Raw genomic sequence first — 14038 nt, forward strand, 5'->3', positions numbered from 1 at the left:
TTTCCAAAACGGCAGCTCGAATATTTCGTACAGTGAACCTGGTTTCCCGACCTGGTTCCCTGAATTGAAACATGTTATGAAACCTGTTCCAACTTTGTACCAGATTTCATATCATACTTCAATATACTTTTAAGCACTTATATAACCCAAACATGCAAGCATACTACGGAGCATATTACATGAAAACCTAGATAACATATTAAAGCATAAATCGTCTTTTCTTCATGTAATCTTCAAGACTTGAATCTTCCTTGAATACTTCTATTATGAGCAAACAATCTTTCTTCGAAATATCTTCGAAAGGCTTCTATGCTCCAAGTCTTGGAATCAACTCAACTACTGCACATGTAACATGGTTAATGCACAATAAAGAGTATGTGACTGCTTTTCCGCATAGCAGTCAAGGAAACGGTTCATACTGGTTCCCCACCAGTACATAGCACATTTATCATCTAACTGTTTCCTGTATATAGATAAGTTAGTTCAATAGATAACTCATATAATCAATAACTTATCTAGGAAAACAGTGTTCTATTTTAGTTGGTTCCCCCAACTGTATTGAACACTTTCAAAGACCTGTTTCCCTTAGCTGTTTGTCATCATTCAAAACTATCAATCAAAACCTAAGGGACTCAACATTACCTTCAAATCTTCAATAGACAAGTCTTGTCTAGAAATACTAACAACAAAGCTATTGATTGGCAAGAATTCTTAGAGTGATTATGATCATATATATAGTGTTGAATTTCATCAAAAATAAAAATGAAAAAGTATAGTTGTAATTTGTATTTTAATTTGGTATAAATTCTTATTATCTTACGATACATAGAAGATTTCTTACCTTAATGTGGAATTTTTACTCTTGGCATTATTTTAAGTATAAAAAAAATTAAAAAAAAAAATCTTAATGAGGCAATTTGATGATATTTTACAAATTTCTTCTCAAATAAAAAAATATAATATTTTATAAATTTATGTCCAAAATAAATTAACAAAAAGATAGTTTCAAGATATTTCCAATGAACAAATTGTGGGAGGAATAACAAATTGTGGGAGGAAATTAATAATAACAAGATAATTTTCAGTATTATTATCAATTTAACACTATTTTAATCAGTATTAAAAAAAATGTCTAAAAAAATGTAAACTAAACTACCAAAATATTTACTAAAATGAAACATAATTGTGAAAAAGCCGATTTGCTAAATATGTACTTAAAAGTTGTGCATTTAACCATATGATTATTTTTATATATTTTAGTGTGGTACTATTACAGTTTTATTTTTCTTCGTAATTAAATGAAAATCTTAAAGCCACGTATCTAACCCCGCAAATAAATTTCTCTTTTACATACTATATTATATCACTCTATTAATTTATCCAAAACCGGGCAATCTAAAATATTATTTCATATCAATTTTCTTGACAAAATAATTAATAAAAATCTTTTATTATTAGTATGGATTGTAATGTAATCTATACGATATTTTTCCTAATGACGTGATTGTAATGAAATCTATATGATATTTTCCTAATGATGAGATTGCTTTTTTTTTTTTTTTTTTTTGTTCTTTCTAAAATTAATGATTTAGGCAATAATTAATTTTCTATAATTAAAGTTATTTTCATTTCAATCAACTTTCTTTTACCTCATTAAAACTTTACTTAAGAATATTTTTCCAATATAATATAATAAATAAATAAAAATTAAGAACGCAACAGAAGATGACACTGTCATTGCTAGTGTGTCTTATATCTTAGTCATTTTTTTTTACCTCATTATTAAAACTTTACTTAAAGAAGTATTCAAAAAAAAAAACTTTACTTAAAGAAGATTTTCTCCAATAAAAAATTAAGAATACAATAGGAGTAATACGTGCCACTGTTGGTGTGTTATTTTAGACAACTTTTTTTTTTACCTAATCAAAACTTTACTTAAAGAAGATTTTCTCCAAAAGATAAAAGAAAAAGAAAAATTAAGAACACAACAAGAGAGCTAACACATGTCATTATAGGTGTGTCTTATAATTTTAAGAGTTATTGATGATTGATTGATGCCTTAAATTTGCTAACCCCTTCGAACGACCTTTACAGGGGTTTCTTCATTAATCTATCTCTCGTCATTGGATGTAAAGCACGCCAATGGGCATTGTCACAAATCAATTCTCTTATTATTTTTTCCTTTTTCCGTCACCACATCTACATCAACTAAATAATAAAATTTCCGCTTTTGTCAAAAAAAAATATATAAAAAAATTCCAACAAGCATTCGTAAATATCAAAGTAACAATCGTTGACGTCATATTGTTCACGTGATAGTTTTACAAGAAAAAATTTCCTGCCTAAATAAAATCTGACATCTTTTATTTTTCTCTGGTTTTAAATTTCAAATTTAATTTCTCCTTCTTTCATTTTATCTATACTCTTTATTTTATTTATTTTCCTTCTATATCACTAACTATCTGTATCTAATGCATCTTTCCATTATGCTTTATTGAACAAAATACTTTATATGTATATATTTTTTCTATTTTCCATATAAAATCGTGTATAGTACAAGTTTAACATTTCATATTTGCTTAAATTATCATATTCGGTTTGCTCTTCTTCAAAATTAATTATACTAGATTAAGCCCGTGCGATGCACGGTTTATTTGTATTTTTTCAAATAAAATATTTTACTAAATGTATATTTATCTAATAAACTTTGTGATATTCGCTTGCTTACTACTTGAATTTTTTATTATAAAATGAATTATTAACTTTGTTTCTCATATTTAGATAAAATTCGTAATATAAAAAGATAATATTTTATTTCACAAAGTTTCATATGTGGCTGGTCACACCGTATGGTCGGGATTACTTGGTCAGGAGTTACTTGGTTGATCAAGGGCTACTCAATCGATTAGGGTTACTCGGACGGTTAGGGTTACTCGGTCAGTGTTTGGGTTTGTCTCAACCGGTCATACGATATGGCAAGCCACACAAAAAACGCGTTGATTTTATTTTTATAATTAATATAAAATTTTTGATCTAAAATAAATTGCAATTCCTTTTTTTTTTATTGGCTAAAATATAACATTTTCTTATGTGATGCTCTAAAATTAATCTTACGTGGCATAATCCTATTATAGTGTTTTAAAATTATTATTCCTACGTGGCTTTTTTTTTTATTTTTTATTATTATTATAATCCTACGTAGCGCTTTAAAAATACTAATCTTACGTGGCATAATCCGATTGTAGCGTTTTAAAAATATTAATCCTAAGTGGCGCTCTAATAATTTTTTAAAAATAAAATCCTACGTAGCGCTCTAAAAACTCGGGAAAAACTCGTTTTTATATATATACAAGAAGCCACACGGTGTGGCCAGCCACACACAAGATGGATTGAAACCCGATAAATTACCATGTTGCCCATATTTATTTAATGTAATTTACTATTTTTAAATTTTGATAAACGTGAGATAAATTTGTATTTTCTCACGATACTCTATGATCAGCCACACAGAAAGCGCACCGTATAATCTATCCGAATGTTGATTAATTGGATAGTTGAATGGGTTTATACTTAACTAGTACGTGCCTTCGAGCGTTGTCCTGAATACCCATTTTAGAAAGTGTACTTATTTGTGGCATGTTTAATAATAATAATAATAATAATAATAATAATAATAATTGTAGTATTAAATTTAGTAGTACCTTTTTAAAATAATAAATTATTAAAACGCTTTTAAGTGAAAAAAATATTACAACCGAATACGAAGAATATATGATTCAAAAGATTTGATGGTAAATCAAAGGTAGACTAAAAAAAAATTAATGATACATGGTCATATTTATAATTATTACGTGGTTATTCTTATAGGAGTAAAATCCTATTGTTAATTGGATATTCATATTAATTGTAATATGTTGTGTTTTGTTATAAGTAAAATTCTTTTGTCAATAAAAAGATAAAAAAATTTCAAAAGAATTATAAATTATTTTATGTATACTTTTTTATCCTAAACAAATCTATCAAATCTAATCTATCGCACATCTAATCTAATCACAATAATATCTATTTATCGCCTACATGGCTCAACACTTGGCGAAAAATTGGAATGTCAATTGTCACTGTCTCGTGACTTGTCTGCAAGACCGACTTTATATATTAGTGATATGATATTAGATTAAATTAGCATTTACAACTAATGGTTATGTCTCTATAATTTTTCTCATATATGTGAGGTAATTAAGTAATAAGACTACATAAAATATATACTCTATATTTCAAAGAATTTTTGAATGTCGTGCATCTCACGGGGCTAATCTAGTACTATAATATATGAAGTATGTTGTAAAAATCCACATTAATCGACAAATTCGTTGTTAGGGACGAAGGGTATATTCATGTATATGTGTATCGTATAATATATTAATAAATACTTATATATATATTACTCATGTATTATGTAAAAATCCATGACAACTCAATAACTCTAAATAAAAAAAGGGTTTTAATCATCACAAAGTAAAATAAAATCAAATAAATTTGTATAAAACATTGTGTCGAACAAAGTATGTTAACAAATTAGGGACGAAGGGTATATCTATGTATATGTGTATCGTATGGGTACTAATAAAAAAATTTCATTTTTTTTAATAAGGGGTAGTATAAAACCTTATAGTCCATAAATTTATTTTATTTCATTTTATTTGTTAAGTCTTTTGCATCAATATAAATAGTTTACTTATAGATTTTGTCAAAAAAAAAAAAAAATTAAAAAAAAAACTGTGATTTAATAGCTTAGTAAATTAATCTCTTGATTGGGGCTATTATTTTATGTCAGCACATATGTAATAGAATAAGAAAATAGACAACTGCACAAATCATGACTTTCTATTAAGACTGATCTCCATAATAGAAATTACATTATTTTCCAGAAGAGGTAAAAATTTGTTGAATATGATTATCTTGCGAGATGAAATTTGTTGAACTTGACATTATATTTTAAGTTGGTGAAGAATTGCCCCAATTTTAGAGATATTTTACCAACTTAGGGGAAGGAGAATTGGAGTAAGTAGGCAAAATTGCAAAATTATAATTAGTTGATCCCTATAATGATAATTTGTAAAGTTACATGCCAACTTTTGTATCAAGATAGGTTGCACGTCTGTTATTTGATTTGTACACCGTTATGACCCATTCAAAGGTATAGAGAGATATATTTTGGTCATAGTGAGAATGTTCATACAATGAGATGAATCTTGCCAATTATATTTGAATCACTACATCTGAAGTGTAGGTTGTATGATCGGTTCCAAAATAAAGATATGATATATGGCAAGATAGTGCAGTTAACACTTTTAATAGTGTGATAGTATATAAATACCATAGTGTATGAAGTACCCCAAAAGTGGTATAGATATCTGAATTATTATAACAAATGGCCTATTATGTAAGAAAAGTTATGATGGTACCAATGAGAAATGTATTCAGATTTCATTGTCAAAATAGCATGCAAATTAAAATTGTATCTTGAGGAATTATATGATACTGGTATAAGATGGAACCGATAAATAATATGCATATGCAGAAGGAATGGACTTGTGAATAAGGGATCAGAAATATATGTCCATTTTGATGTCGATATGAAACTAAGATAATAAATCAAAAGCTTATCATAGACAAGAAGTCCAACGAAATACGAATGCTTATCATGGACTAGTAGTCCAATTAGAAAATGGATTTCTGAAATCCACACTATACAGTGTTTGCATTTTTGAGTCTTTAATTTATGTGCATGTTTGAGTTTTAGATTTATCCATTACTCATTGTATGTGTAGGATGTAGTTTGATGCATTACTCATCACATATATATTTTGTTTAATATTTATTTTATCATGAATTCTATAGCTCATATTGCATGCATTAGTTCTATATAACAACTGTGTTATATGTAAATGTTTTTAATATGACTAATTTATAATTATGATGAAGACTTACAAGAAGAAATTTATACTCTGATGGGCTTATTTGTGATGAAAGTTTATAATGTTATGAATCATGCATGAAAGTTCCCGAAGAACTTACATACAAAGTATTCAAACATCTAGCCCTTCAAATTTTATATTCTGAAAAATGACAATGTTGATATTGTTATCAAACTCATGGAGAGTATTGGGGACTAAGTTATTGAAATATCAACCTGAAGTTCAACCATGCGGGAGTAAATCGATTTTTGTATTCATTGGAGAACTCTCGTATAAAATGCAAAATGTCTAAAGAAGAATAGTAATGAGATATATTACAGTAAGAATAATCTTCTTATGGTCCAGAAGAACCATGAGTAAAGTATATAGTAATTACTTATGTTATATTATTACTAATTCATATAAGCTTAGATAATGATATCAAGATATCACGAGTTGCTATAAAATATTATCAATATTTGATTATCAATAGCTATTTTTACGACCTCCAAAAGTAGGCATAATTTTGATGGTAGGGCAACTTGCAACAAAATGTCATATAAGATAGTGGCAAATGCAACATAAGTATTGTTCTCACAAGTATAGAGAAATGAAGATGCCTCACAATGAAGATTTGAAGATTCAAGTTTGATCAAAGAGGATCAACTATCAAGGAATGTTATTCAGCTACAAGCGTGATGTTACGAAGGCATTGGATTCATTACATTGGAAGATCTCAAGTAATGCATTCATCAGGGGGAGAAAATACGCGCTGCACTCTTTTTCCCTTAACCATGGTTTTGTCCCATTGGGTTTTCCTGGTAAGGTTTTTAACGAGGCAGCATGTCAAGGCGTATTACGAAAGTGTTGTACTCTTTTTCCTTCACTAGGTTTTTATCCCATCGGATTTTTCCTAATAAGGTTTCAACGAGGCACACTATTTGATAATGGTCATCCAAGGGGGAGTGTTATATAATATATGTATTTAGTGGATGTCCATTATATCCTTATGATTATTTTAGGATATTCTAGATATACTAGGCTTATTATTCTACAAGGAAACCCTAATTGTATCACATGTATGTATATATATATATGTATGTATGTATGTACTCCCACATATTTCAGTAATAAAAATGTAGATCTATTCTCTCCCTCTCTTTCTCCGATCCACTTTCTCCCACATCATTCAGTAACAAGTGTCATGAAAGGATTTGCTTTTACTCTTTTAGTATAGGTTGATAGAGTGTTGCAATATAATTCACTATAAAATCTAGTACAACCGTGCATGGTACGAGATTTAAGTTAGTTAAAAACTAGAAGAATTCCAACTTTTAATTTCGTGAATCTTCAAATATATCACACTTGTATTTCTTTGTGCGTCCACCAAGGGATTACTACAATTCATGGTAGTTGACTGTTTTGTTACATCCTGATTTGGAAGACATCTTTCCATACTAGTTAAATACTTAATTGAAAGAAGTTGTTACAGCTTTCATTCAAGCCTCTCTTGATCACTTGTCCATCTCGGTAACAACACGTTACAGGAATCAAAGCCAGTCTAATAACCGACATAGGCGAAGTCTTGAGGTACCATTGTACCACAATATTTTAATCAACTAAAATAGTTGACATCCACACGATAAATTACTATGACTTAACTAAGGAAGTAGCACAAGATGCTAAGGATACAGAGAAACTAGCTTTTAAGCGGCTGGAGCTACTAAGGTGTCGTTTTGTTGGAGGTAAATAGCATGGGAAATTCTATTTCCTAGGAAATGAAGAAATCATGTGTTGTTTGGTTGACACAAATTCATCAAAGTGGGGGAAATGGGAATTCCATGGGAAATAACTTACCAAGCCCCCCCTTGGTAAGTCACAATTCCTATAATTATTGTGGGGCCTACTTGCATTATTATCACTAATAATTTAATATCTTTCTTTCTCTCTCCAAATTTGTTAACTTAAATAAAAAATTATCAAGTTGACTAATAAAACATAGGAAATAAATTCCTAGGAAATCAAAGTTCCCATATTATCAACCAAACAAACTTAAGTTAATTCCTAGGAAATGGACAAGGGATATGTGAACTCATTTTTCATGTCAACCAAACAACACCTAAGTACGTGCGTGGAGCTTAGGATTGCCGGTAATCAGGTATAGTGCTGGATTGCTCTTGATGTACCGCACAAGCTAAGGATGCTGGTGGCTTGATATTCCTTGCACAAGATTATGATGTTGAAGGGCTCGAAGTGGCCAAATTTAAATGGTGAAGGGATCAAAGTGAAACCAATTTTTGTGCTTAATGTTGGTGATAATATTAGATTAACTATACAGTATATCCATTTATATTACAAAGTATAACTTCGTATTAGAGAGAAGAAAATTTGAGAAATTCCAATCCCCTCTAATTAACCCAATAATTGGACCGTCCAGTTAGTAGAGAGAAAAAAGTGTGAAATAATTTTGCATAAAAATCGTATTATGATAAAATCAATATGAACTAACGTTTCAAAGTATTAATTGAACATAGAGCTAGAGCTAGAGTTAGAGACAGATAAAATCATCATTTGGGTCCAAATAGTTTTATACTTGTATTTTTTTTTTCGTAAGGCTTGTTTTCTTAAATCTTGATAAAGCAAAAAATCTTATATTTAATATCATCATATGAGATGGTTTTACAATAACTCAGGGGCGGAGCTAGAAGGGGACGAGTGGGGACACTTGTCCCCCCATTTTCAAAAAAAAAATTAAAAAAAAAAAAATTTAAAAAAAAAAACAAAAAAACGCAATTACAGAGTGCTCTGTGCGACATTTGCAGCCAAACCCTAAGTCTTTCAATTTTTAATTTCTCTCTCTTCGATTCGCCCTCACCTCGCCAGAGTCGCCTGACGCTGTCCACCGTTCTCCGGCAGTTCGCAGCAGTGAGGCCAATGACGAGGTTCGACAGACGACAGCGCACAACGGACAGCCTTCAATTCCGTTCGACAGTCACCAAAATTAAAAAACCAAAGTCCTGTCTGTCGCTCGGTCGCTGCCTGCCAAACCCCTCATCGTCGTCGGTCGTCCGTCAGTCGCCAGTCGCCGCCTCGGTCATCTTCTGGTCTTCGCTGCATCTAAAGGTATGTCTTAACTCTTAAATATATTAATTTGTTCTTCTAATTGAAAATTTGAAATCCCCAATTTGCAATTTTAATTGTTAACCCAATAACCCTTTCTTTCTCCCCATACTTTACTTATTTTCTGAGGCTATATATTCTGAAAAGGGTATCGGAATTTGTGTCAAATATTGAAGGGGATTTGTTTTGGTCTTTAAATGGGGTTGGTGCTCCTGATTTGATCTTTATTTATGTGCCTGAAGGGTGCCGAGTTGATGCCCCTTTAAATTTGAGGTCTTTCTCACTGAAAGGGAGTGATGCCGAGTCGAATATGTTGCCGGTTTCGAACCCGAGAGTATTGGTGTTGATAGAAGGGAGGAGAGGTGGGTATAGTTGAGGTGTTTTTAGGTGGAGATGGTAACAAGTGTTATTGGACTAATTATGTTCTTGAGGTGATCATCGGTGAAGGAGCAACATTTAGCCATTTTTATGTACAAACACAATCTTTGGGAGCTGCCCATATTAAATGGACTTCCATTAGGCAAGTATATTTGGTTCTGCTTTTATTATGTTTTTGTTGATTAAGTGTCATTATGTGCAACACTTTAGATTTTGTGATATCCTTTGCTTATAATCCTGTTAGTGCATTATCATGTGATTGCTTATACTTCTATTCTTGTTGGTGCTTTGGTATATCAGGATTAAATACATTATAATGCAACTGTCTTCGCTTTTATATTATATCCATAATTTGTCCCCCCAATTTGAAAATCCTGGCTCCGCCAGTGCAATAACTAGTCTGAAATCAGGTTAACTTTCTAATTTAATATTTTCAAGAGCTAACGACAACTAATGTCCTACAATAAGTTAGTGTGCGATCGTATCATTAAAGGCGTGCTCTTTGTTACAAAGTACTACACCTTAGGAAGATTTTTCCATCCGAGACCACTTGATTTTTCTTGAATGCGATAAGACAAATGTATCTTTAATACATCACCGTACTTGGTAAGAAAATATCAACATCAACTAGGTCAAAGAACATGTACATAAGCACAAGAGATAATGCATGGTGTTTGAAAGAGAGAATTCAAGATGTTAAACAAACTTCCAAATTAAGGATGTACAGATAGATAGCGAGACAATCATTCGAATCTCTCTCTCACTACAAGATAAGCAATCATATTATCGAGGAACATATACCCTAAATTCATGAGTTCAACAAATGGTTAAAATTACAGCTATATTAGATTAAGTTATGAATCAATTGAATAGATTAAAGGAATTTTCCATCCAAATTGCATGATTATTCTTTCTTACATGTGATATATGTAAATTTATACCATAAGATATAACATAAATTTATTCCATGGGATAATTTGAACTTTGTATTGCATTTTACATAACATAGGAGCTTGTGCGGTGTCAAAAAAAAAAAAAGGAGCTTGTACTCATGGTGATATTTTGGAAGCTTGTAGTGGTTGATATCGGCAAAATTTTGCTGATTTTCAAGATCAATCATATCACGAGCAATGTTTTTTTGGTGTGGCCAATCACACCATGCGACAAGCTAACACATATCAAAACACTGATCAGATAATCCTTGACGGAATAACCCCGGCCATATATAAAATTTGTGTATCACGAGGATAATATAAACTCATCACAATGAGTGGATTCAAGAGTTTACTCATGACTCTAAGAGAATTTAAATTTCTCTTTCGAATACCCTTTATTTGGTCAAGAATTAAATATCGCCAAAATATGCCATAGTGAGTGAATGTGACCACTCCTAGGAATCTATCATCATTTTGTACCACAACATACAGCAGCCGGAGAACTAATCTTTGTATTGCAAATTGAAAGCATCAATGCATACAGCATACTAACATAATATGTTCGATTATATAACTTTATTTATATAGAAGTGCTTTTTTACTATTTAAGTTCATGAATCATAGCTTCATGCCATGAACAAAACCGGAATAGTTTATTCCATGAATGATTCATGAAAAGTGGAGCCCGGTTATGCTATTACATCATAAATTTATACATCTAAAAGTAGTTTTTCTCGAATAATAATTACAGAGTAAAAACAACCTGTAAAATAAGGACTTATCCTCTTTATGTAAAAATGTCCATACTAGTATTCAGTAAAAATTACTAATAGTTAAGTTTAGTAAATGTTATGAAATAGAGTTATGTATGTATTATGTCTTTGTAACCCCCTAGTTTTATTAGTTTCCTTTGTAACCCCCTTAGGCCTTTACTTTTTTTGTAACCCCCTTTTGTCTTTACTTCTTTAATCCTTCGCATAATGATGACTTTACATTCTCTTTGAGAGGTTACTACTTACTACTCACATGTATATATGTATGGGTATGGCCTAATGAAGATGATATATGGACAATAAAGATTACTCTTTACATCTTTCTTTTATTCTTCCTTTAATTTCATGTAATTTATAACAGTAAATATAATCTTAGTTCTTTATTCAAAAATAAGTTGAGTTTAGTAAGAAAAAAGTTGAGTTATTTTTTGTTATTTATTTATTTTTTTTAAGGAAAAGTTGAATTCAATTAATAACTTTTTCAATAAAAACAGGACCCGTGGGCCCCACAATGGATGTTAACTAGATAAAATTAATTTATTTACCAAAATATCGATAAACCTAAACATCCTCGATATAGTAGATTAGCATACTAGAGAAATACGGTACATTCCTTAAACTTAATTTTGACAACCTTCCATATATGTTTAGTAGAAGTATCTATTTTCCAAAATATTACGGAGTAAAATTCTTTTACTACGCTACGTATATCATTTCTATTCGCTTACGTGCTAGTCTAAAATCGATAGCATTTTCAAAAAAACATAAACTTTCAGCTTTCGCTTTACACATATTAAGCATAAATACCATGTGACTTGACCAACGTTGTAGCCAAATTACCATAGCAATTATCTAAATAGAGAACATCTAACAGTATAAACTCTATAAAGCATTAACCAACAATTTCATACTCAACCCTCAATTTTATTCAGCTCATCCCTTACAATGTCAGAAATTGATCCTGCATTCATTCAACCCATTGAACATAGGCCTAAACCCTTTACAATTGAAGCTGAAGGAATCCCAATCATTGATCTTTCTTCCATTACCTCAACCAATCACTACGAAAATGAACGTGGTGATATTAACAACATTGGAGTTCTTATAGCTGAGATAGGCAATGCCTGTGAGAAATGGGGATTCTTCCAAGTGATCAACCATGGTGTGCCACAAGAGAAGCTTGAGAGACTTGAGGTCACAGGTAGGAAATTCTTCGCCTTACCTCAAGAGGAAAAGAGGAAGGTGGGTCGAGGTGAGGCCAACCCAATCGGATACTATGATTCCGAGCATACCAGAAATGTTAAAGACTGGAAACATGTCTTCGATTTTACTGCTAAAGACCACTCCTATATTCCAGTTGATCCTGATGATCTTAAACCCAAGCAGCTCATTAACTGCTGGCCACAATCTCCTCCTGAGTTCAAGGAGGATGCCCAAGAGTATGCAAGGGAATTGGAAAAACTCGCGTTTAAGCTGCTGGAGCTGATAGCCTTAAGCTTAGGCCTTGCAGCAGATAGGCTGAACGGCTATTTCAAGGATCATGCAAGCATCGTGCGACTTAATTACTACCCGTCCTGCCCTTCTCCTCAACTGGTTCTTGGCCTTAATCGACATAAAGATGCAGGCGCCTTGACAATTCTGGCACAAGATGACGTTGGTGGTTTACAAGTCCGACGGAAATCAGATGGTGAATGGGTCAGTGTTAGACCCAACCCTGGTGCTTTTATCGTTAATGTGGGTGACATTGTCCAGGTAAGCATTACCCCACTTTCGGGATATATGAGGCTGTAATATAAACTTGGGGTTCTCTACATGTACAACTAAAATTCAGAAGTTGGTGACAAACACTTTTAACATAGTATATAAAGGCTAATTTGAGCACTGTTTTTCTTAATTGTGTGTGTGTGTGTGTGTGTGTGTGTGTGTGTTTTGCAGGTTTGGAGCAATGATAAATATGAGAGTGTGGAGCATAGGGTGATGGTAAACTCAGAGAAGGAGAGGCTATCTATTCCATTCTTCTTCTACCCAGCACATTACATCATGGTCAAGCCTTTGGAAGAGACAATTGACGACGAAAACCCCCCCAAGTATAATGAATATAATTGGGGAGTTTATTTTGCAACCAAAAGGAAAAATAATTTCAAGAAGCTACCAGTTGAGAACATCCAGGTCGCTCACTTCAAAATAGTCTAAGGTCTAACAGTGATAGTTAAACCTGGATGGAAGCAGAATTACAGTTTACAGTAAATCATACCAAAAATATCTGTAAAATCAGGTAGAATTATCCTCTAGCCTTCGAGATATCTAATGCTGTATTAGAGCATAATGTAGTCAGCTAAGAGCTAATAAAGTGTTCAAGAATCATTTTGAGTTATACTTTAGAATATGTATTCTATCTATATGTTAGGGTCAAGTGACCCTTTTAACTATCTCTTTACTTACCTCTCTACTCTAGCTTTGGGTCATGGACAAATGTACCTATCATATCAAAGACAAAGTCTGATGAAAGATGATCTTACAAGAATATTGCAAGACAAAGTGACTCTTCCTGTTTTAGTGGTGAATCATTACATTTGGAGGGTATAAATTAGAAGTTTCAGAACAAAAGTCCTCAACTTTCAACTAAACTACTAATACCTCCGTCCAAAATTAGCTGTCACGTTCTTGAATAAATTTCATAATTAAGCAATTATATTAAGTATTGCGTTTGACATGAATAATGAGGTTTTGTCAATACTGCTTGCTGCTCACTATTCTATTAAGTATCGTGTTTGACACGAATAATAAGGTTTGTCAATACTACTTGCTGCTCACTATTCTATTAAGTATCGTGTTTGACACGAATAATAAGGTTTGTCAATACTACTTGCTGCTC

General features: G+C 31.6%; 1 protein-coding gene across 1 annotated transcript; it reads left to right on the top strand.

Moving 5' to 3' along the window:
• The first annotated feature begins 11915 nt into the window (after positions 1–11915).
• Positions 11916–13905, top strand: LOC110698561 (protein DMR6-LIKE OXYGENASE 2-like). Its single transcript, XM_021876006.1, has 2 exons — positions 11916–12915; positions 13099–13905. Exons 1-2 carry the CDS (start codon positions 12109–12111, stop codon positions 13354–13356), a joined length of 1065 nt encoding a protein of 354 aa, XP_021731698.1. The 5' UTR covers positions 11916–12108; the 3' UTR covers positions 13357–13905.
• The last annotated feature ends 133 nt before the right edge of the window (positions 13906–14038 follow it).

Source organism: Chenopodium quinoa, unplaced genomic scaffold, assembly GCF_001683475.1.
Source record: "Chenopodium quinoa cultivar QQ74 unplaced genomic scaffold, ASM168347v1, whole genome shotgun sequence".
In the NCBI taxonomy this organism is placed as follows: Eukaryota; Viridiplantae; Streptophyta; class Magnoliopsida; order Caryophyllales; family Amaranthaceae; genus Chenopodium; species Chenopodium quinoa.